This window comes from Dermochelys coriacea, chromosome 9, assembly GCF_009764565.3.
Source record: "Dermochelys coriacea isolate rDerCor1 chromosome 9, rDerCor1.pri.v4, whole genome shotgun sequence".
NCBI lineage: Eukaryota > Metazoa > Chordata > Testudines > Dermochelyidae > Dermochelys > Dermochelys coriacea.
In genome coordinates, this window is record NC_050076.1 from 33343326 (window position 1) to 33368721 (window position 25396).

At 39.9% G+C, this 25396-nt stretch overlaps 1 protein-coding gene and 1 long non-coding RNA gene across 13 annotated transcripts in view; one reads left to right on the forward strand and one right to left on the reverse strand.

Moving 5' to 3' along the window:
* The window catches only part of LOC119861031, a 72241-nt gene extending 58408 nt beyond the window's left edge, over positions 1–13833 (forward strand). The window contains exons 5-6 of one of the 2 annotated variants that reach the window (XR_006274450.1): positions 6935–7217; positions 13705–13833. This is a non-coding gene — a long non-coding RNA (uncharacterized LOC119861031). Of the gene's footprint in view, positions 1–6934; positions 8253–13704 lie in introns of those variants that run through there. The other variant, XR_006274449.1, reaches the window with a different exon arrangement.
* The window catches only part of RASA2 (RAS p21 protein activator 2), a 105036-nt gene that overhangs the window by 6867 nt on the left and 72773 nt on the right, over positions 1–25396 (reverse strand). For 6 of the 11 annotated variants that reach the window (XM_038415392.2, XM_038415394.2, XM_043492910.1 and 3 more), the window contains 9 exons: positions 23611–23697; positions 23450–23527; positions 18152–18225; positions 16620–16726; positions 14786–14868; positions 13827–14035; positions 11946–12049; positions 11094–11283; positions 9346–10286 (listed from right to left, as the gene is read on the reverse strand). In XM_038415392.2, the coding sequence (XP_038271320.1) occupies positions 10256–10286; positions 11094–11283; positions 11946–12049; positions 13827–14035; positions 14786–14868; positions 16620–16726; positions 18152–18225; positions 23450–23527; positions 23611–23697 (963 nt within the window). In that variant the 3' untranslated portion in view covers positions 9346–10255. Of the gene's footprint in view, positions 1–915; positions 1022–9345; positions 10287–11093; positions 11284–11945; positions 12050–13826; positions 14036–14785; positions 14869–16619; positions 16727–18151; positions 18226–23449; positions 23528–23610; positions 23698–25396 lie in introns of those variants that run through there. The other 5 variants (XR_006274447.1, XR_006274446.1, XR_006274445.1 and 2 more) reach the window with 3 other exon arrangements.

Genomic DNA, 25396 nt, shown 5'->3' on the forward strand with positions numbered 1-25396 from the left:
TGTCTCACAGCCCACCAGCAGATTACCGTGACAGGCCACAGGTTTCCCACCACTGAATTAAACAGTCCCTTAGCCCTGAGCTCCTCTGCTTAAGTCAGCTGACCAGCTGTGGGTGTCTAACTGCCGTGTAAACATACCCAAAGAGCTATATCAAGTGCAGCAAACTGACAAGAAGATCAGATTCCTTGTCTCCTTTCATCTGAAGCACCAAGGGCTCAGGGTATCCAAGCTGTTGCTAGCTACATGGATCAAGCTATGCATCACAGAGGCATACAAGGCGTCAGGTATTCCTGTTCCAGCCAAAATAAAGGCACACTCAACAAGCTTTACGGTGACTTTGCCAGCAGAAAGAGCTTGTACTTCGACTGCAGCGATCCGCAACGCAGCCCTGTGGTCATTGATCAATACCTTTCTTATATACTATAAAGTGGATGCCCTGTCTTCTGCAGAGGCCTTCTTTGGGAGAAAGATGCTGCAGTTGGTGATCCTGTAAAAGCATTGCGATTTTGGGCAACTAACTCAGCAGGGTTTCCCTATCTCATTCTGTTTTTCTTAGCCTTCTCGAGGTCTGTTCACTTTTTGCTACTTTCCATATATATCAGAGTTGTGGGAGATGTTGGTTGCAGAATGATGAATTTCTTACCTAAACATTTCCTTTCGGCCAGCAGTGTCTCCAGCCTTTCTACCCTCCCTGGATGCCTTCCTATCCCCCAGGCAGTATTTAATTTTGATAGTTATTCATGCCAGCTATAGCCTACAGTACATAGTTTATTGGTTGGCATTAAAGTTACTGTTACTAATCCTATTCCACTTTTTACACAGCTTTGGAATGAAACATCTGGCAGCAGGGGCATATGCTGTGCTACAACTTTGTGGTCAATCAAGACCATTCTTTTGAGAAATGGGAAATTCTACCTTCTAGATTCAGGTGTGGGCAGAAGCACAGTAGTTTGTTGTCATAGTGGGCTCATAGAGGTGGTGGGTTCCAGGATTTTTATGATGGTCCCCTTTCCTCTGGTACCTTTGTGAAGAGAATGAACAAAAGGAGTGTTTTTCTAGTCTCTCAGAGTGCTGTGTAGGGAGAGTAGGGGAGGTTTCTGTTTGGCAATGCTGTCTCCCCCCACAAGAGGAATGAGATTATGAATTTAGATGACCACAACATGTGTTTGGCATGTCAATCTTCCAGGGCCAAAGCCAGATATGATGTGTGGCTGCTGAGCTGGATGCCATGAACTAGCTGAAAATCTCATTGCAGCCATTGAGGCATCTTCCACAAAGGCTGTCGCTAAGTAAATTTTCTGTAGACCTGAAGTCAGGATGGTCTCTGTTCTTCATAGCTTTAAGGTATGCCATTTTAGATTTAATTTTGGTGAGTAGCGAGGACCTCATAGAAGAAATGGTTGTAGGGGACAATCTTGGCTCAAGTGATCATGAGCTAATTCAGTTCAAACTAAATGGAAGGATTAACAAAAATAAATCGGCAACTAGGGTTTTTGATTTCAAAAGGGCTGACTTTCAAAAATTAAGGAAATTAGTTAGGGAAGTGGATTGGACTGAAGAACTTATGGATCTAAAGGTAGAGGAGGCCTGGGATTACTTTAAATCAAAACTGCAGAAGCTAGCGGAAGCCTGTATCCCAAGAAAGGGGAAAAAATTCATAGGAAGGAATTGTAGACCAAGCTGGATGAGCAAGCATCTTAGAGAGGTGATTAAGAAGAAGCAGAAAGCATACAGGGAGTGGAAGATGGGAGGGATCAGCAAGGAAAGCTACCTAATTGAGGTCAGAACATGTAGGGATAAAGTAAGACAGGCTAAAAGTCGAGTAGAATTGGACCTTGCAAAGGGAATTAAAACCAATAGTAAAAGGTTCTATAGCCATATAAATAAGAAGAAAACTATGAAGGAAGAAATGGGGCCGCTTAACACTGAGGATGGAGCGGAGGTTAAAGATAATCTAGGCATGGCCCAATATCTAAACAAATACTTTGCCTCAGTCTTTAATAAGGCTAAAGAGGATCTTGGGGATAATGGTAGCATGACAAATGGGAAGGAGGATATAGAGGTAGATATTACCATATCAGAGGTAGAAGCGAAACTGAAACAGCTTAATGGGACTAAATCGGGGGGCCCAGATAATCTTCATCCAAGAATATTAAAGGAATTGGCACCTGAAATTGCAAGCCCATTAGCAAGAATTTTTAATGAATCTGTAAACTCACGAATAGTACCAAATGATTGGAGAATTGCTAATATAGTTCCTATTTTTAAGAAAGGAAAAAAAAGTGATCCGGGTAACTACAGGCCAGTTAGTTTGACATCTGTAGTATGCAAGGTCCTGGAAAAAATTTTGAAGGAGAAATTAGTTAAGGACATTGAAGTCAATGGTAAATGGGACAAAATACAACATGGTTTTACAAAAGGTAGATCGTGCCAAACCAACCTAGTCTCCTTTTTTGAAAAAGTAACAGACTTTTTAGATAAAGGAAATGCAGTGGATCTAATTTACCTAGATTTCAGTAAGGCATTTGATACCGTGCCACATGGGGAATTATTAGTTAAATTGGAGAAGAAGGGGATCAATATGAACATCAAAAGGTGGATAAGGAATTGGTTAAAGGGGAGACTGCAACGGGTCCTACTGAAAGGCGAACTGTCAGGTTGGAGGGAGGTTACCAGTGGAGTTCCTCAGGGATCGGTTTTGGGACCAATCTTTTTATTACTGACCTTGGCACAAAAAGTGGGAGTGTGCTAATAAAGTTTGCAGATGATACAAAGCTGGGAGGTATTGCCAATTCGGAGAAGGATCGGGATATTCTACAGGAGGATCTGGATGACCTTGTAAACTGGAGTAATAGTAATAGGATGAAATTTAATAGTGAGAAGTGTAAGGTTATGCATTTAGGGATTAATAACAAGAATTTTAGTTATAAGTTGGGGACGCATCAATTAGAAGTAACAGAAGAGGAGAAGGACCTTGGAGTATTGGTTGATCATAGGATGACTATGAGCTGCCAATGTGATATGGCTGTGAAAAAAGCTAATGCGGTTTTGGGATGTATCAGGAGAGGCATTTCCAGTAGGGATAAGGAGGTTTTAGTACCGTTATACAAGGCACTGGTGAGACCTCACCTAGAATACTGTGTGCAGTTCTGGTCTCCCATGTTTAAAAAGGATGAATTCAAACTGGAGCAGGTACAGAGAAGGGCTACTAGGATGATCTGAGGAATGGAAAACTTGTCTTATGAAAGGAGACTTAAGGAGCTTGGCTTGTTTAGCCTAACTAAAAGAAGGTTGAGGGGAGATATGATTGCTCTCTATAAATATATCAGAGGGATAAATATAGGAGAGGGAGAGGAATTATTTAAGCTCAGCACCAATGTGGACACAAGAACAAATGGGTATAAACTGGCCACCAGGAAGTTTAGACTTGAAATCAGACAAAGGTTTTTAACCATCAGAAGAGTGAAGTTTTGGAATAACCTTCCAAGGGAAGCAATGGGGGCAAAAGATCTATCTGGTTTTAAGATTCTACTCGATAAGTTTATGGAGGAGATGGTATGATGGGATAATGGGATTTTGGTAAGTAATTGATCTTTAAATATTCAGGGTAAATAGGCCAGATCCCCTGAGATGGGATATTGGATGGATGGGATCTGGGTTGCTATAGAGGGTTCTTTCCTGGGTGTCTGGCTGGTGGATCTTGCCCATATGCTTAGGGTTTGGCTGGTTGCCATGTTTGGGGTTGGGAAGGAATTTTCCTCCAGGGCAGATTGGAGAGGCCCTGGAGGTTTTTCACCTTCCTCTATAGCGTGGGGCGTGGTTGACTTGAGGGAGGCTTCTCTGCTCCTTGAAGTTTTTGAACCATGATTTGGGGACTTCAGTGGCTCAGACATGGGTGGGGTTTTTCATAGGAGTGGGTGGGTGAGATTCTGGGGCCTGCACTGTGCAGGAGGTCGGACTAGATGATCAGAATGGTCCCTTCTGACCTTAGTATCTATGAATCTATAAGGTCATACAGCCAGGATGCTATGGTTCTTGCAAAGTGTGTAGCCACCAGCGATGCTCTAATGGTGGCCAACAAAGCCCCTTCTGAGGGGTGGTTTCCAGCTTTCTACCAGTTGGATCTTTAGTAAGGAAATTCCCTTCAGGTGGGAATACTGTATCTTGTGCTAGAGATGCTGCTGTGGCTAATGTATCTGTAATGGCATGTTTTTGGCTCTTGCAACTTCCAAGTGCATGCCTGCTCAAGGGCTTCCCATTCCTCTCTGATCACATTCTCACAGGATTGCTCTCAGGAGCAAACTTAGAAGTCAGGTAACAGTGAGGATTTAGAAAGCAGGAATTTACCTTAAGGCTGTCTTCTAGTGGCTGCTCAGGCTGGATATGAATTGTAGACAACCCTTTTGCACATGATTTCAAAGATTTCGGGGGGTGGGGGGGGAGAAACTGTTTTTGCATTTTCTCGGAGCCTGAATTTGAGAGCTCTTTCCTCAGTAGGGGTGGTGTCTGAGTCGGAGGACAAACATCTTTTGGATTATTCATAGCAGAGTTTCTCATTGACTGGTCTGTCAAGCAGCACCAGTCTGAGATCTCCCTGGCAGTTTAGGAAGACTGCAAAAATCTGTCTAGTATCAAAAGTGTTAAAAAACACAGATTTATAGTTTTTCCTTTCGTTTTTGCTCTGTTGGGATTTTTTTTGGCATTGCAGCTGAGCTGTGGCTGGGTCATGGTCTTGTGCAAAATGCCTTGAACCCTCTGGATGTCTCCTACCCCTGGGGGGGGGGGGAGGGTCACACTCCCGCCTGACTGGGGAATGGGATTTCATTGCTGGAGTTCCCTGATGCAAGCTAGGAAGAGGAAGAGCTGAGTATAAGCCCTGCTTCTCTTCCTAGGGAACTTAGGACCCATTTTAGGACTTGGGGTAGGGTCCTGGAGCCGCTAAAGGGTTTTTCCTTTCTCATCCTGTTCTGCTTTGAGGACTTATCCCTAGGCTGGCTAGCTGAAAGTTCTCCTCTTCCCATTACGGTCTGCATCTCCATGGCCTTTTCCATGTTTGAGTCAAGGCTTCTTGCAGTAGGGTGGAACAACATATGCCTGCCTGACTCAGCCCCATGTCCTAACAGTGCAAGGATCAGCTGGCTGAGAACAGGCAGGGCACAATTTGTTCTCAAAAGAGCCCAGGTACAGGGGTGGCAGGTTTGTATAATTTTTGGCGGTGCCCAGAATGGGTCCAAGTCCATTCCCCAACCTATCTAAGGCTCTGAGAGGGAGTTTGGGTGCAGGATGGGGTTTGGGGTGCAGAAGTTTGGGTGTGGGAGGGGTGCAGGCTCTGGGCTGGGACAGGGGTTGGTGCAGGAGGGTGTGTAGGAGCAGCCTTGGGGTGGTGGTGGGTGTGGGTTCTGGTAAGGGGTTTGGGGTGCAGCAGGCAGGCTACCCCAGGCCTTGGATGGGGGGGGCTAGAGAGGACTCTCTCCGCCTTCAGCAGTGACCAATAGCTCCTACAAGCTTTTCCTCTTGTGTTAACTTCATGAACACAGAAGACAGGCACAACACTGCCTCTAGTGAAATACTCATTTTATGCTGAATGGGGACTGAGTTTTCATTCAAACAAATAGTGATCTATCCTTTCACATGGCTCCAATGGTTTTGGATTTACTTTAGGGGCTGTAAAAAATAAGAATTCATGTTCCACTGCACCTTTGAAGCACAAATGGGACCCAGCAGTTAGATTGTGTACCCCTAATATACAAGTGCTTTCAGTTCAAGTCATTTAAAAGGCACTTATTTTACAGTGATTGGTGCTATATAAATGGCTGTAATGATTACGTAATGACCAAATGAGGAACTGTGGGATCACGACAAGAAACGGCTAGAAGGGGAGGGGTTTACATAAATGCAGTGTTTACACAGCCCCTGCATTTGAGAACTTGGATCTAAGGCACTAAGTGATTAAAGACATTTAGCTACAAAGACATTGCCCATGTGCTTGTAAATTCTGTAGCGAAACTGGAAGTATAATTGGCCTAGAAATCACACTATCATTGGTAAGGCCCTATCTGAATCATGGTTTAGAAACTCAAAACGATGCACTCGTCACAGAAAGAAGCAATCTTGGTGGCGGTGAGAGGGGCAAGCACTCTGACAGAATGGCGATAGGCCTGGTCTATTAGGGAAATTGATTGGCCTAGCTATTCCAGAATAGCTATGTTGGTCAATTTCCCCCATGCAGAGAAGGCCTTAGCTAGAGAGAAGTCATGCTAACATCTTGAAGACTGAACTTTTTATCAAGAGGATTGACATATTGACATTGTTAAGGTGCATTAACATACTTTACTGCATGCTTAACTGGCCCTCTGCCAAATTTTATATGAAACTCAACCGCCAATCTGCCAAGCCTGGGAAAATAAAGGCATCAAAGAGAAGCATTTTAAACAAAAACCCACAGGTGATTGTGAAATGTGATTCCAATTGGGTTTAATCAAATTAGAGCATTTGTAACTCAGCACAGCCAAAGCAGTTAAACATGAAATATACTGAAGATTTTAAATACCTGTCATTTTTAGGGCTTTGCTGTGCAGTACTTACCAGATACAAAAATCATAATTGCAGAAAATGTTCTATAATATGGCAATGGTTCATTGGCCAAAGCTGTCTGTGCCTACTGTATTTTTCTTTCTGGTAAATTATTCTCGCCCCCCCATCCCAAAGTCAGCTGGAACATCCTAAAATGTTGTTCTGCATCTACAAGCCCATTTACATTAAGTAGGCAAATTCCTACCAATATCCAGCTTTAAAATTTGTTTCGTATTAAGTCTGGTTTATTGCTGATATTTTTCACTATTTGTCACCAGTCCTGGGAAAGGAGGTAGTCCTTTATTTCCTTCTTCTTGACCCCCCAGTTTAATTGTTCAATTCCTTTACTTTCCAAACCAAGTCTTTAAACACAATTTGCTCCTGAGCCAATCAACAGATTCCAAAATGATCAGAAAGGTTGCTACATGGCTCCCACTGAAGAGCTCTCAGACCAGAAGCAAAGGAACAACTTCAGTGACTGGCACAACCAAAAGCAGCATCTCAAATGGTGCAGGTTCTATTCCTATACAACTATTCTATGGTATACTGACCACATGCTTAGACTAAAGATTTTGCTGAGATACATAAAAGAAAATTACATATCCTTAAATCATGGTGGAGAGGAGAAGCAGAATAAAAACAAGGTAAGGTAAAAGACAAGTGTCAGATAAAGGCGGCTTGTTTATAAGTAATTTATTAAATCTATTTGAGTTACAACAGAGAAGACACTGGTGCTTATTTAGCATTCCTCTTTAGGACAGGAAGTGACAGACAAGTTAAAATGCCAATCAAAATGAGCATGTCATACAATGACAAAAACACCCAAATATCCTTAAATGCATCAGACCACTCACCAATTTAATAGGGTACGCCTTTCAAGATTGACCACACTGCTACCCTCCTGTGCAAATTGTTATGCTAAGGGACTTTCTATTAATAGTGCTTTTTTCTCCACTTAACAGTCCTAAATCAGAAAGTAATTGAATCTATGAGGTAGCCATTGCAGGATTACTGAATTTCACTTCATGCTGTTTCTGTAAGATGGAAGACAGATTGTAGCAAAATAGTTCTACTTCACTACCAACAACTTTTAAGAGAACCAACCCTCACAGAAACTACATAGCCCGAATGAATGTCATTTGTGAGTTCTTCTCAAGCAATGTTACAAAAGTTTATTTTATAAGAAAATAAATTTAAATAAAATACATTTTCAACAATACATCCTTACACAAATTAAAAAACATTAAAAAATGTACAGTCCAAATAAAACTAAATTACTGAACAATGTTTTAATGTCTAGGCTAATCAAAGTGAAAGCAACTTGAATATTAATCTCTTATTTGTACCTAATTTAATTCTAGAGTACCTACTGCATTTTTAAACATACTATAAAATGACAAATTACATTTTAAAGGCCTAAGGTCTTAAAGGCCTAGCTGTCCTTTTCTATATAGTCTAGTACCATCAAAGCATATGAAAAGTGCATTTCAAAAGTTTTTTTTTTCCTTACAATAATATAAGATTTAAACTTTTATACATTTAACTTTGCTGTTAAGTGACAGAAACAGGCTTCAAGAAAACAGACACAAGCACATTTTGTAATAAGGCTCGTCACAATAAATAGCAAAACTTAATTCTAATAGGTTTCAGAGTAGCAGCCGTGTTAGTCTGTATTCGCAGAAAGCAAAGGAGTACTTGTGGCACCTTAGAGACTAAATTTTATTAGAGCGTAAGCTTTTGTGAGCTACAGCTTACTTCATCGGAATGCATCCGATGAAGTGAGCTGTAGCTCACGAAAGCTTATGCTCAAATAAATGTTAGTCTCCAAGGTGCCACAAATACTCCTTTTAATTCTAACACTTATTAGTGCTGTTCAAATCTGGCAAACCTTGTTTCTTTGGCAAATAGCTAGGTCAAATTGACCTTGACAGAATACTGGGTGTCAACAACAAATTTAGTTTTTCTAACTGAAACTGAGGGCAAGTAACTTTCTTTTAAGAATACATCCAATAGTAAAATAATGCAAAAACAGGACTATACTTGTTGGTAAAATGGCAAGTAGTAATAAATGATTTGATGAAGATATTGGTATCAAATCCCAAGTGATTTCAATCAGTTGCTTTAGTATTAAAAAGTGATTGTTCTAATAGAAAAGTTGCCTTAATTTCAACAGTGATTTCAATCCTGCGATACCAATTGACTGGATTTTAGGAGAAGGCACCATACAATAGTATTTTAAACAGCTTATCGTTTTGTAAACATTGTGGATCTACATTTGTACTCTGACTGGGGCAAATCACGATTATAAAAAACAGCAAATGCTCCAAAAAGTACTATCTGTACACTGTGTTTTATTTTATTTTACCTTACCATGTATACCATAATATTTAATACTGGTGAAGGAAAGTTTAGCCTTCTCTTCTCCAAAGTGTTACCTTGCTTCTACTGATTATGTACAGATAGGGTTTTCAGCATAAACTTTAATTCTCAGAGGAAGAGAGCAAGAATCAAAAAAAACTTTCTAAACTCAAGAATGCCAGTTCAAATTTGTTTGATCTGACAAATAAACCCCCCCACATAACTAGAAATTAAAAAACAGTCATAAAGCATTATTTTAACACAACAGCACTGATCATTCAACTGATCATAAAGATTAGATACTACAAAGTATCTAAAAATATAATCTGGGGCAGTCCAGATATCTAAAGTGCTTGGAGTGATTATTCTGGAGAGATTATTTAATATAGCTGTAATGAGAGGTGAGCTGGACCAAAATGTGCCAATTTTTTATTTTCAAAATCCTAGATGGGAAGATGTAAAGTGAACAGTATCCAACCATAGCATTGTCACATTTGCATTCTTCTCATTTGCAGGAAAGCTAGCTTCCAAAAAGCGTTGCTAATCTGCCTTTTAAAAACAAAAACAACAACAACAACAACAACAATTTAAAAAAAGCAAAATTAGTACCTGAATTTTTACTAAAGAAAAACAGACTGTGGTCTTATGTCACTCCCTCCACTGCTCACCCCAAATGTAAACAAGAGGTACAATCTAACAGATTCCCTGATTTCTCCTTCAGTAATTTTTTTTGTAAAATAAAAAAATTAACACTGGTGTCTGCAGTACACAGAACACATTGCATGATTTTATAAAAACTTCAGTTGCAGTTACCTTGGAGTCCTGACAAAATTAATAGTTTGATAAAGGAAGAGAAAAAAGTAATGCACTGAATGTGAAGGTTCAGATCCTTTTGAGTCACCATATGTTGGGATTTCCACTGCAAGACTTTCGGCACAGCAGGCACTGATGGTGGATTAAATGCGAGTCCAGTATATTGAGAGATGTAATCCAATCAACCAACAATTGGTGTTGATTTTCCTCCTTTAAAAAGCTAATTCCTTTAGGAAGTTCCAAGGAAAAAAAAAAAGCAATTGCAGAAATATTTAGATTTACTCGCATCTGATACTTCAAGAGCTTCAAGTTCATCAAAATAGGAATAACCTTCGTGATCAGATTCCCAAACAGATACTTCTCTATTAAATATTAAATAGATTGTGAACACAGGTAGCATTTCTGTTCATTCTTAAATACTTTGGACAAGTGTACACCATGAATAAAAAACCCACCAAAAACACACACTTCCAGTTTCTTCTGAATCCACATAAGCCACAGTTTATTTTTGTTAGGAAACTTTTCCAACAATTGGGTTTTCTCTGGAAAATAAAACCGCATATAAGTATTTTTGCTGGAAAAATAGTTTTCTAATAATCATGTAGTTTAACTTAGTTTGTTTTAAAATATGTCAAGCTATACTTTCTGCATAATTTTTAGTGCATGTTGGGTAGTCTCATTTGCTCAAATCCTGATGTGCTATCACATGAAAGCAACATTAGCCCCGAAACAGACCTGTTCAAATCACTGAGCAAACAGGAAATCAATGTTAAGAGGTCTCCACTTAGAATTTGGGTCTTCCTAACACAAAGGAAAAAAAAAACCCATGACAAACAAAGTATGAATATTCACTATAGAGACAGTTAAGTCTGAAGTTCTAGACTAGCCCGACTGTTGATGTAACCCACCTTTTACCATGGCCAATGGTATGTTAAACTGACAGATGCTCACACCAGTCATTGTTGCAGTACTTTTAGTAGCGTTCGTGTTTGCTGACTGGTTCCCTGGGAATCCTGTTTCAGAAGCAGTACTTCTGGAGAATAGTATTATGCCCCATGAAGTATCATGGTAATTTGGTGGTGAATCAGCTTCTTTAAATACCTGATTTATGTATTAATACACTTTTACATTGAGATAGTCCCCAAATGTCCAGTTGGGTTTGGGGCCCCCCATTTGTGTTGCACACTGAATAAACATTGAAGAAAAGAATCGCTGCCCTGACAGGTTTAAACTCAACACCTTCTGATGATAGCTGTTAAGACACTCATACCCCTTGAAAGCCCCCACTACCCATCTTTTTTCCCCCCATATGTACATACAAGGTGGCCGGAATTACAGAGGATACTTACTCACTGCCGTATTTAGCACTTGATGATCTTTTCTTCCGATATTTTTCATGAGGCTCATTCAGCTTTTCTACTATGGCTATTATTTGTTGAAGAGTTTGGAAAGTTGCTACAGAGTCCTCAATTGTGAAATTAGAATAGTCGTCTAGTTCTTTCTGTGGACCTTGATAGACTGCAATACTTCCACAAGCCTCTACAAAGACCACCACAAATAAAAGGTTAGAGTTTTCTACTTTCAGTGAACAGAGCTAACTCATCTCATTGATCAGATAAGGATTTCAAAGTTTTCAAATATGGAGTTACTTTTAACAAACATAAAATGGACTAAGCAAGGGAGGAAAAATGGTATTAATGAGATATGGTGAGCAACTTGGTTTAGCTTTGTAAGTTCATCCTCAATGGGTCTAACATTTATTCTACATATTGGGTCCCTACAATAGGAGGACTACCAGTAATGCTGCCATAAAACTGATTTTCTTGACTTAGTCATGGCACCAAGGATTCTTTTTAGCACTAATAAAAAGCCGTAGTACAAGACCAAGTGGCTCTAGGTGTAAGGAGCATAAGTGATATTCCCTTTGCTCACTGCATGGAAATTGTATATATTCTTGTTAATTTGCAAACAAATCCAATTAGCACATTAATGGGAGTTACATGTGCACATTCAGAGGAGACAACCTCAAACTGCTGAATGAGACTGATTTGATCATACAGCAAAATCAGAAAAGTACATTCATTTTAATTTTATATAAAATTGTAAGTACAAAACATTAACCTGACATTATCAGTCTTATTCTCCATGCCATTACAATTATTTTATGCTACTGTAACTCCATTGAATCAGTATTCAGATACCTTCCATCTTTTGTAGTTTAGGCATGTTGCTAGCAAAAAGTGAGTAAATTCTTTCGGTTTCTCTATCCCCATCAATCTCAATTTGAATATCAGCAGGAACACCTCTACAAAATAAAGTTAGGTGAAGATACAGATAGTAAATATTGCAAGCCATTCTCCTAGAGAGCTTGAATGCAAATAAGAGCTGAATGAATTTCAATATATTTATCCATTTATAATTATAATGCCCGTCACTCACATAGAACTTCACATGTTCAAACTAGTGTTCAAGATTTAACAAGTTAATAAATCTTATATGGATGCAAAAACATGAGTTTACACAAATTAAAGTAGAAAACAGTATAGTGTTACTAAAAATTGACTTTTACAGCAGAATTTGCCATATATTTGAAAATAATTCCAATGCCACAATAAGGTTAGTTACCATGGGGAATAAATGCCCAGGTTTAATAGTCCCTACTATATTTGATAGTGAAGACACTCTGAGGGAGACGCATTATTTAAAGTAGTATAATGGAATATTTTTAGGAATAAAGAGATGAAAACGTGTTTAAAAAGTGATGTTCATGTGAATTGGTGGAAGTCCTACTGTGTTAATCGAGATATTTTAAATAATAATACTTTTTCAGTTAATACTATACAGTATTATCTTCCATGAGTCTGGGGACTGGACTAGATTTAATAGTGTTGATTGAATTAAACATTGAGGGTAGCATACAATCCATCAAGTTAAAGATAAATTAGAAATGCAAAATTATGCTTTTTTTTAAGCAGCAGCCTAACAAAATTAAGTAGTAAACTAATACTTCTATCAATGTCCGACAAGAACAAATTGTAAGATTACATGGCTTGTTTTCTTCTTTAAGTACAGTATGTTTTAAAGAAAATTATTGTAGTAACGATTGGTAGAATACTAGGTAAAAAGGTAAAGTGGACTACTTGAACAGCACAGTGACAGACTTGGGGGGCTGAATCATCAGTTGCAAGTCAGCGAACTGTGCTCAACTTAGCTAGCAGGGTGTGATATAGTGGCTCTCTGCCACCTGTGGATCCTAAACTTGGATCCTGAATCTGATCAAACTAGAGAAACCTCAAATTTGCTCTAATTTTGAACAGCTGCTAACAATCCAAAAGGAGAAGTTGCACCATCCAGAGGTAGCCAGAGATAAGCAACACTGGTTACACCCCTTCCTCAACATGCCTTCCATTCATTCCATGCACCAGAGCCCAGAGGATGAACAGGGATATCTCTGTATAGCTGGTTAAGCCAGCTTCAAGGCTTCATCCTGCTGGAGATGTGCAAAGCAGATTCATCAGATGACAGGATCTGGCTGATGGTTGTCAATTACTGTAGGGTTAGGAGGGAAGAGACAGCAGCCATGGAAAATCCAAAGGGTCTGTGGCACAGCTGCTGAGAGAAGCTATTTCTGTAGCAGCAGCAGGAGAGGGACTGTGATGCACTCCCATATTTACAGTATATGTGAAGAACCCACTTGGTTCTAAAAACTACTGCTTCTGTAATACTGGTGGGCGAGGTAATCCAATAATCAATGCCCAGACTAGAGGAATCTTGAGCTACAATATATAGTCTGTAGAGTGATATCAATAACTTACAACATTTCTAATTTACATGCTACACTGCCCTTTTTCTTGTATTTTGAAATGGTATTAGATGAAATAACATGCCTATCAAAATAAAATATTTTATACTGATAAAGCATGGTTACTATTTTATTTTTATTTTTATTTTTTAAACAAGAAGAGAAACATCCAGCTAACTTGTGAAAGAAAACACAAAACTAATGCTTAAACCATCTGCATGTTGCAAAAGGAAATGACTCATTTTATTGTAGAATGCTTTTTACTTCAGAAGCAACTTACGCAGTGCATGGAGTGCAGCCCTTTGTGTTCTCAGTAGTGGCCTTGCAGCAAAGCCAGTTCCCATTCAGAAAAGCGGAGGGATGATAAACACTCAATCTCCTCTGGTTACATCTGCTTACCCTGCAGAGAGCTTCTATCCACTCACTAGCTTCCACACAGTTATTTGCCTGGATATAGAGTGGCTTCTCTCCATAAATCACTTGAAACATCTGTGGATGAAAGTTTTATTCTGCAAAAATTCTCTTCAGTGACAGAGTTGACGTACTGAGTAACTTTGAAGATATTCAAATCAACTGAATAGAGGTCACAAAAAAAAAAATCCAGCCGCCACAAGGAACCACAGGAAGTCAATTAAGTGGAGGGAAGGAGAGGTCTTTCTTCCTCCTCTCTCTATTGCTGCTGCTGCTGCCCCATTTCTAATCTGACCAAGCACCCTGGGACATTGATACTACTTCTCACTCATCTCTGCTTCCTGACTACACCACTTCCCGATACCAGGAACCAATGCTCAAGAAGGTGAAGAATCAGCTGCCTTGACCCCGTGGCCCTTGGTGCTCAGACAGCTGCTCCCCATCTTTGAGCAGCAATCCTTTGGAGCAAAGCAACATGTGGATGAGGAGGGAAAAGAAGGGAAGATGTAAATTCCCCTATTTCCTTCAGCATCACCTCACAGACAGCAGCAACATAATTTCTCCACAAATTAAAAGGCATCAGAATCCTCCAGAGCCGCCTCCTCCATCACCCCTGCTCAAAAGAACAGCTATGGTTTCATGACCCCAGAGGATTGTGAGATTGAAGTAATGACAAAAAAATGTTTGGGAGCCCAGGGCAGAAAAAAATTGAGACTTTAATTCTAAAGTGATGAGGGATTATTTTATGAAGTTACCACCACTAGTCATTTCTTCAAGAACTCGTCAGGAATTATGAATCTATTATTTCAAAAGCTACATCTGACTCACATTTTTCCTATTGAAGGCGCTCTCCTCAAGCTTCTCCACAGTGAGGATGTTTTTGATTGGAATGATGTAAATTGGTTCTTTGTCTGCATAAATTTGTGAATGGATAACAAGAATGTATCAGACTACAAATCATTTCCTGGGATCAGAGCATGGATACTAGAAGTTGAGATTTCACAGATATGCATCCACATTGTTGACAAAGGACAAACTAATCAAAAGGTTCAACACAAATGATGAGAATAAAGGGCTCAGAAATGAGGCACAAAAATAGACATTATGGATAGGCGAAACAAATTTGTTTCTCACTCATTTTTTGTAGTGTTGCATAAATTAACAAACAATACATAGGAAGCAGGTTGAACAAGTATGTTCACGGTTCTTTTATTGAAGTGTGAAATTTAATTGTGATCAACATAGACCAAATCTCATCAGATGCCATTCTGCAACAGACCAATGGGAGAGAAAAAGCCTTCATGTGTAGGAAATCAAGACTTTACTGTATCATGTCCTTTTGAAATCCAACACTTCTAATGGTCAAAAATGTGTTAAATTAGCATGCCTACACATACTGTGTGAAGATTGAGTGAAGGCAGATTCAGGATGAGCAAGCTAGAAACACTAAGACAGGAAAGCAGTTCCTCCACTTGATAGGCAAAGTGTCAATCAGGAAAATACTGAGGAGATCCTTACCCTTGCGAATTGTGAATGAGTAGCATAGAACATAGGAAGAGACAAAAACATGAAAACTAGTTCTTAGCTGTGGTACCATGTATGAACTCCTAATTCATGTTGCGTATATAGCTTTAGTCAGGCAACACGAAGGATGTAATGGATACAGTCAACTATTCAGAACATATAAATGCCTATTCATGGGCCACTGGCTAGCATCAATTTGTTTGTTACTCATAACTGACAATTAGAGTCATGCTGACAGTGCGTTTCTAAGTGCTCCTCAAAATGTATATATATCACAGTTCTGTCACCAGTAGACCACTTCCTTCACAGTATCACACAGGTAACCATATCCTCTGATAGGTCTGCACATAGCGTAAAAGCAGAAATCAAGGTTTCATGGTTGAAAACAAAAACAGGCAGTTTTGATTCCTGAATCAAAACTAGGCTCTGCAGCTCATGAACTGAAGATTCCTGAATTCTGGATTTCTGCTGATTGATTAAATTGTAAAGACTCTTGATTAAATGGTGAAAACCCTTAAGGTCAGTTCTGTGAGATGAAGAAATTGATTGATCTGTAGACCTTTTTCCACTTGTGATTCTATAAAGAAGTAATAGTCCATGAAGTAGTCAAACTAATTTGTGATTAACACAGTACATTTCCAGGAAACTTTTAGTCACAAGCACACATTTTACTCTAGCTAGAAATGCTTTTAAAAAAATTGTAAAAGCACCCCAATGTTCCCCTGATATGGGGAACCCAAGAGTGTGGAATTCTAGTAGGATCTGTAGAAGTCCTTCTGCAGGATGGCTAGGAACTAGATCTCTACAGCTCATATGGGAAGTATTTGGAATGCAGGGTAGAACAATCCTATATGCAACATGCACCTCTGGGGGGAAAAAGCAAACTGATTTGGGAACAACAAACAGGATTCAAAATTGGATGCAACCGAGACACATTTCTGAGAATCACTTCAGAAAAGGAAATAGCCAAAGATTGAAAGTTATTAGTGTTGTTATTACAGTAAATAAGAACATAAGAACATGATCATGATATTTAAAGTCACTTAATGGCTGTGACACACATTTACCATTTCTTAGCACAATTGCATAAGCAGCGTTCAATAAAAACCAAATTGCCAAAAAACAGATTAAGATTTACCTCGTTGTTTGTGATAAGTGAGCTCTCTGCTTGTTAGGCAGAACCATCGTTTCTTGAAATTCTTTTTGCCAATCCGAGTTCTTCCCTGAGCTCTTTTATACATTTCACTGTACAGAGAAACCACAATATTAATGCACAAACCTCACCTACTAAAGAGCTTTGCTTTAAAAACTTAGTTTAAAAACTAACTGGAGAGAATGAGCTATTTGTCATGCAATGAAAACACGAAAAAAATCTAGGTTTAAAGATTACTTTGGTTCACAAAATAGATCTTAAGATTCCCTCTCTTATAGAGACTCAGTCAAGAGGTTCTTTAGCAGGTAAGAACTTTGAGCGCTAGACAATCGAAATCCCATCACTTGTTTGAAGCACCAACCCAGGACAGGGGCCTCTTGCATATCTCTGGAGACCTGCATTTTACCAAAATGGTGATGTGCATCCAATTATGAGATTCTCTCTCCTCTCCATCCTCCTCAGTGTATATAGCTTTGTCTAGCTTAGGAAACAGGTGCAGCTGAACTGATGTTCAACACAGTTCAACAGCAAATGCAGACCAGAACAAATTACATTCAACACTGCTTTAACTGCACCCTTTGCTGACACCTATTTTCAGGAATGGGTAAATGCCCTAGCATCGGTAACGCTTGTGAATCAGGATGTTTAGTGACTTGTCTGTTGTAGCTGTCCTCTTCCTCATTTCTATTCAATATGTTTTGGGAACAAGCACTGTTCTCCCCCATGTTTTGGCAGGGTAAAAGGTACACAAATTTGCCACATTAAATAAGTTTGGCAATTTAACTCTCATGCGCCAGAAGTTGTTCTGTAGAGGACAATTCTGTTGCTAAAAATCTGATTCCCAGATATAAACTGAATTAAAAAAAAAACCACACTCAGGAATAGCTTGTAAATAGATTAACTCAAGGGAGTTTATGGGCAAATGAAACTTATTTTTACTTTACCATTAGCCATCTCTGCCCCACATGTTTTCCAAATATTCCATGATTCATTAAGAATGAAACTTTAATATGCTCTCTAATTATGGGAAGGATTTTTCTGCTTTGGTATATTTGGGATCTCAGAGCTCAAGAAACAGAGCATGTGAAGTCATTCTAATTGCAGGTTATGGGATTCTGAAATATACTTTAACATTTGTTAAATCTGCCACTGAGAGGGCATGATTACATTCCATCAGAAATACAAAGAGAGAAACACTTAAATTAATAAATATGATAAGGAGTTATAAAATTCCACAAGAGCTGTTAACTAATTCTACAAACTACATATCACTGATGTATATCGAATGGAGTATTTTCACAAATTTCATAAATAGCATAATCAACGCAACTTGTCAACAAATGTTTTCTAATTACTGCTCATTTTGTAAAGTAATTTGCTGTAATTAAATAAGATTAAAATTCATACAGATTCTCCATGTATAAATGCTACAAGATGGACATGCAAAACATGCTTGCTTTGATATAATTTCTTTACTAAACATCTGTGTAATCGACAGTACTTTACACTTCAATTACCCTTCTTTTAGATGTAGTGGTTCACTCATGCCACTGGGCTCTTTACTTTCAGTAGATGACACTTCATCTAAAAACTAAAGAGAGAACAAAGAGAATAGGTTATGTTTGGAAAGAAAAAAAAAGGTGCCCAAATCCATAGTGTTTCTTAAAAAAAGACCATTTATTACAGTACACAAATACTTTGGTAAATAGAGTAACTAGGGGCAAATTGTACAGTATTCAGTTTTAAAAAGGTCAGTAACATGAAAACGGTTTAAAAGAGTACATTAGAAATTTCTAAAGTACACACAAGATTTCCAAAAGCCTATAGGAGCTGTTGGTTGCTCAGTACTTTTTAAAAAGTTAGGACACTTATTAGATTAGGAACCTAATTTTAGGCTCATTTTTAACATCTTGGCCTATGTAATATACAAATATATAAAAAAGTTAAATGGCAAAAAACTTTGTTAACTCAAACTTAAAGTTGACAGGTGCTAGCTCATACCTTCAGGATGTCGAGCTCAGCAAAACCAAATTTCTGAAAAGCAGGGAACGCAGAGTAAGGTAAATGCTTATGCAATCTTAACTCTGGCCCTGGAGTTGGCAATAGCCTCTGGAAAATATCTGCATGCACTCCAGTGGCATTCACTGTTTTAGGTGCAGCTGTACTGAATGGTGGAGGAATAAAATTAGAACAGCTGCTTTACAAATGTTCTGGATCGGACCTGCATGAGGAATGCCGTTGAGGTTGCCTGTAATCTTATGGAGCAAGCAGTCAGCTTGTCTGGTGGAGAATTGTCTGCCACGTCATCACACACACAGATATAGGAAATTATCCAAGATGAAATTCTTTGAGCAGAGACAAAACCTTTTCATTCTGTTCACTATAGCCATGATCTATGTGGTGATCCCAAGGGATGAGGTCCACAATTAGATCAACAAGGCTGAAAACAGAGGACTCCTGAACCTCTGTCCAGACTGAACTCCCTTTGTGGAGGGGAAGATGGTTCCACTGGAAAGTGCGACTCTAGAAGATGAGAACTCTGGGTCTGGTTCTGTAAGTGGTCTCACTGATACAGGTATTGGGAAGCCACGGTTAGAAGATGGAATGGGAGAGGATCTCCCTGGTGAGGGTAGGGCCGAACAGATTGCGAGTACGGGAGGATGACAAGGTTTTCTGGGGTGGTAGGATTCTGAAGGCTGAGTCTCATTGCCCTGTCCCATCGGTGTCCATGTAAAGGAACTCTTAGTAGTTGGTGGTTCCTTCTGGGGCTGTGGTGGTACTGCTAGTGATGTATCCTTCGATTGCGTTATCGTTGGTAATGATGGTTTAGGGTCCTTTGACGCTCAGTGATTTGTTTTCATTGGTATCTAGGTCCATGCTGAAGAGCATTGCTCCAACGAGCCTTTTTTTCATGGTCACGAGCATGAAGATTTGCCCAAACTACAGAGTGGGATCCCTTCTCTAAGATGGGATAGGAGGGGCTCTGCTATTATGTTTATGATAGTGCATCTTACTCTCATGAGAAGGGCCACGTGAAAGTGTCCTTTATTCAAGCCACTCCCATGTCCGAGTAAGGCATTGAGCTAGAAGGTGCATTCCTTGATGTCTCAGGTCCACATACAGGAGCGTTACCACAGGCTGGATTCAAATGAAGCCTCATGGCACGTTCTATTAGGTGTTTCCAGTTGAGTTCTCGTGCCTGCCATGTTCAACTGGCAAGGAGAGGCAGATGCTGTACTTAGAGGAGATACGAGATTCTCCAAGGCGGTAGAGGCAGCATTGGTGATCATCGCTGAATGAAGAGAAGTCAGGACAGGGGATGCAACCCAGAAGGCTGGGTGTGATTTAAGTCCTGCATCGAGGGATTGGAGGATTCACCGGGGCAGGGAATTTTAACTATTTATCTAACTATGAAAAAACTAATTAACAGGATAAAACTTTTAAATATTTCACAGGCAAGAACGTAGAAGATGATCAGTTCCAGACACTAGAAGATTCCGACTTAGGCCACAGAGTAAAAAGGAACTGGAGAGGCATCGGTGCACGCTGCCCCTAACACCCTCAGTGTGAGGTTGCGGACCAGCAGACACCACTTGCTAGAACTCTGCTGTTTCAGGTGCATGTGTAGCCTTAGAGAACGCAAACAGGGACCAGAATTCAAAGAACAACTTGAGGCTGCAGTCTACATAATTTCAATACAGTATTGTGGATGTTGTGTCAGTAGCAGGGCACTGGGGTCTTCTTGCCATGGGTGAGGAGGGATATGACAGCAGTCTCTGGATTTAACGATAGGTAATGGGAAAATATAGGTTAGGTGTTGTCTTTTGTAGATGTATGAAAGGGTTGTAAAAGGCTGTAGAGTGGTTACATTTTATAAGTAATATTCTGTCCAGGGAGTAGGCTCAGTGTTTGATCATAGGGCAAGCACAGGCAGTGGAGAGAGAGGGAGGGAGAAAGCAAGAGCCCATGTGCAATGGGTGTATTGCGGTGTTTCTCAAAGAGGGCAGAGTTAAGGCTGCGTAGGCATCTACCTTAACTTTGTACTTTCGCGTTTTCCAAAGTACGAGTCTTGCTGAACTCGATATTCTGGAAGGGCACAAGCTCTCCCCACAGCAACCTTAAACTTTAGAATAAAGTTTTTTGCCTTTTAATTTCCTAGTTTTTTAAACAGAAAGAAATGTTTGTTGGTACAGATTATTTAGACAGTTGTAGTTCTGATTTAGGTTTGTAATTGATATGGTACTGTGGCTATTTAATAATAAGAAGACCAACTAGCTATTATATCAAAGACCTACATGTCATGGTTTCCTAGCTGTAAAATTGAGATAAAGGCTCAGAGAGAGAGAGAGAGAGAGAGAGAGACACGACATGACTTGCCCAAGGTCACTCAGCAGGTCAGTGGCAGAGCTGGGAACAGTCCCAATCCAATCGTCTTTCCACTAAGCCACATAGGTCTATGCAATTCCTAAATGCTCCTTTCCTCCCACCTCTGTATATTTTGTTATAGTGAAATGGGGATAATGGTCATGCTTTGAACAACAAAACAAAAAACACACACCAACCCTTAAATAGAACCACATTTTCTCTAAGTCTTTATAGTTCATTCTCAGATTTTCGCCCCACATGAGTTTCAAACTTCAAAGTTGCTAGAATCTGTGAATTTAAGGAAATGCTGTTTTTTTCCCCAGCAGGCTGTATCTCAAGAACCCCTTGCTCAAATGACGCCACATTTGGATCACTAACCCTCCCTACACTCCCACAAGGCATAGCAAATGTCAAGACAATCTGTTTAAGCAGGCAGATTTTAGAGCACTTAGAAGAGCTGTCATTTAAACAGGAAGGGCTTCCCAACTTTAGCTACTTCAGAACTGGAGCTCCATTACAATACTGCATGACATCACAGAGAGAGAATGGAAAGGAGGAGTTCTACACATCCATCAACAGCATAGCAGGCTCTCTCAGCAATTAAAACAGCCAGTTCACCTCAATGAGATTCTCTGGAGAGCGAATACTTACTGTAGATGAAACAACAGCTCTGAGGTGTGTGAACTTCCTGTCCCCTACGCTGGAGAGTTTGATGTGTGTCAAGTTCCTCACCCCAGAATCAGCAGTGTGTTCCTGGCGCATGCTTTAAGCATGGCTGTTCTAACCTCCCCACCTAGAAGGACCAGGCTTCCCCAGATTGAGATTCACATATGGGGGTGGGGCTCAGACACCCTCAAAAGGCAAGCTCCCCCTCCAAATCTGGCTCACATGAGGGGGAAGGCTCGGGGATCATATGTCCATAGATGGGCAGGTGCTTTCAGATCTTGGCACACATACAGGGAGCAGGAAGGGTGAGAGGCTCAGACATCCCCTGTCCCTGACTCACATGGGGGAGGTGGCAGGGAAGAGGGTAGGGTAACAACCCTCTAGATGGGCTGGGGGAAACACACTTTGGAGGGGGAATGTGGGCTGACAGGTACCCCGACCCCTATTCTCCCATTCTTTTCCCAGGGTCTCATCCCTCTCCTACTCTCCTTAGTTTCCCTCATCTGATTCCCCCAACCCCTCTCCCCTTTTTCCTACCTACTCTTCCACACCTTATCAACTCCCCTCTCAGCGAGCATTTGCTTGTGTAGTTTATTCTCCTTTCAAAAAAGTTTAAGCCCCTGCTGACTATTCCACTGTATTCAGAATACATTTCTCCAAAATAAAAACAAACACACACATTGATAGAGGCAGATTGGAGCAATATGCCTCTTTTTTTAAACTTTAGATTTTTACCCCAACTTGTATTCAAATTCTCAGTACCTGGGGTGGTACTTGGACTTGATGACCATAACATATCCTTAGAGCCACTCATGTCCTGTGGTGTAGATATAGCTTTACAGATAGATTACACTGTGCATATGCAGAGAGTCTATTAGGTGCACGAATAGGTGAGTGTGCCTTACCATGCCTAACTGGAGAAGCAACCCCTTTTTGAAATAATGTTTTCATGTGATTTCCCTCAAAGGACTGTTGGGTGCCAGGCACTCTGATCAGGGTACACTCGAGTATCTGAGGTGATGATCTGAGCCTTAGTTTGATCTCTGTCCATGAGCAAAAAAAATACCATTGCCAGAAATTACCATCGTTTTAAGAAAAGTGTTGTTTTCCCCCCACCCCGCCAGGGCTTGTATCTCAGTAACCCTTTGGTCAAATGGCCCATATTTGGATCACTAACCATACCCTGTACCCACATGGAGGCATACCAAATTTCAAAGCAATCTGATGAAAGCTCAACTGTTCTAAGTGCTCTAAAATCCATACAGTTAAAGTTCAGATCTACTCTCCATTTAACTATAGCAAAGAGGCAACAACCTATGCACTGAGTAGAGATGTATTTTTATATTTAGTGTTTTCAGTAATAAGACCATTCATAACAAAACTCTGGATGAAGTAATATCAATAGTTTAAGATATATTCTAATAGGATATATATCAATTCAGAGATCATCCAGAGATATTTAAGCAGCTAAGATCTTTAACCTTAAATTCAATACAATTTTCATACATAAACATTCTATAATCTACTTATTTAAAATATCTAAATATTTTATATTGTTCAAGCCTCAGCTTTGTCATTTCCAGCCAAGATGGAGAGCTGGAGTATAGCTCCAAAAATGCGCTTCGGCACTTTTTTTTCCCCCCATCTATGGTTTATTAAAAACAGACTGCACATAGTATTTGGATTTCTAAAAGAGAATTTCAAGGAAACATCTTAAATCATAGGCATTTTATTATTAAGCCTGGCCTGCTCTCAAAGGCATTAAAAAGAGCCATAGTAGGTACCTTTTGAACAGCTTCTGTAAACTTTTCTTCTTGAAACGTTTTGAAAAACTCGCACATAAATGTCTCCTTGAAACTTGACTAAAAGAAGAGATAAGCGTATAAATTGGATGTCTAACAAGAAGTACGTGAAACAAATACATCAAGAAGGTTAATATACTTACAAGCTTGCTTTTGGACAAACTTCCCCAGCTCCCCAAAGTTTGGATGGTTTTTGATATAAGAGTTAATGTTCTAGAAGTTTGTGCATCCTAAAAATAAATAATTTTAGGAAAAATTGAAGATTCCCTTTATATTTTTAGGCAACTCAATACAAAACTTGGATTTCCAAATAAGGATTTGGCAAAACGGCCATCTTACTTGATTTGTCACACATTATTTCCAGCTAGAAAAGTAAAGTAAATTCTTGTGAGAAAATTTAAACATCTTATATACAGGTTCATGTATTTCTCCCCTCACTGTAGTATCTTAGTGCCTTCCAGTAGTGCATTGAACAAACAAAACTTGCCAGGTGTTATCATTCATTCTCATCCTCTCCTAAAGAGCTGTATGTGCAAAGTAGCATTTTGTTTTGGTAGGATTTTTTTCTGCATGTTTCAATGTTTGTTGCTTTTTAGGATTTTGCCATTTTTTTATCCCCCCGCAACATATTGGTGCTAATAAATAGAGACTGGTGGGAAAATGGGTATTTCCCCTGGAAAAATTTCAACTTCTTGTTGAAAAATTCAAAACCTATAGTTTTTTTAAAATCAAAAATTCTTTTGGTTTGTGGTGAAAATGGAATTTTCCACAGAAAGCCAAAAAAAGTTTAGTTCAAACCCCAATTTTCTGTTGAAAAATGGTTTAGATAAAAAATTTTCAACCAGCTCTAGTAATAAGCTAACACAGCTTTACAACACTGTTTGGTATTTCTGAGAAAGCCTGAAAAACTCAGTCAAATACAACTGTACCCATTTGTGAGGGAGACACTATTGATAATTTATCGTTGCTGATGAATGTCAGAAATGGAGAGTTTTATGGCTCAATCCCAATTCTTTTTTAAAGGCATATTTGTATTATAGAAATACATATATACTGTCACAGGCTGGCCGTCTCTTTAAGGGGAGCAAGGCTCAGAGGGCCTGTGACTGATGAGCAACATCCCCTATGACTGAAGGGAGAGAATGGCAGGGGAGGAGGCTTCTGTGTGAAAGAGTCCTGCAGCATGACCCAAACCAGACAGGATCCGACTACAAGCATCAGGTACGGGACAAGTGGGAAAATAACCAGACCTTCTTGTGTGGGGTTGTGTCTCCTCCTCCTGCCCATGGGCTTGGTGCAGCAGCATGACCTCCTTGTGCCAGCCAACACCACCTCTGTGTTGTGTGCTGCAAAGTAAGTCTGCCAAGGAGTCAAAGCCCATCACTCCACACAGCGTAGCAGGGGTGGCAGATGGCAGGAGCAGGGCAAGGGCACACAATTGCCGCACATGCAACTGCCACCGTGCCAACTCCAGGTGCAGGAGGATAGTGGTAGTGCCGACTCAGGTTCCGTGTTGTGTCAGTTTGGAAAACGATTCAACCCTCTGAGGCTTGGGTCCAGCTAGATCTAAGCAGACCTCTACTGTGGTAGGCCTGGGAAAAGAGCAACCCAGACAGATGGAGTGGAGACAGACTATGACCAAGGATCCACCCAGGGAAGAACCAGACTGGGGAAAGGACTTCACAGCGAAAGCCCTGGAAGTCAGCAGCTCATGTAGGAGCTGGGCTTCCAGGGAGAAAGTTCAGAGGACACTCTATGAGGCAGCAGGTAAAAGGGTAGCCAAGGAGGGACAAAAAGGCCATTTTGTTTCATGTTCTCTTTGGACTACAGACTTCTACTTTACATAGCCTCCCCACACAGGGCTATTGTTGGGACTAAGAAGGAAATAGAGGTGGTGTCAATGGTGCACTGTGCCACAGTAGGCAACAA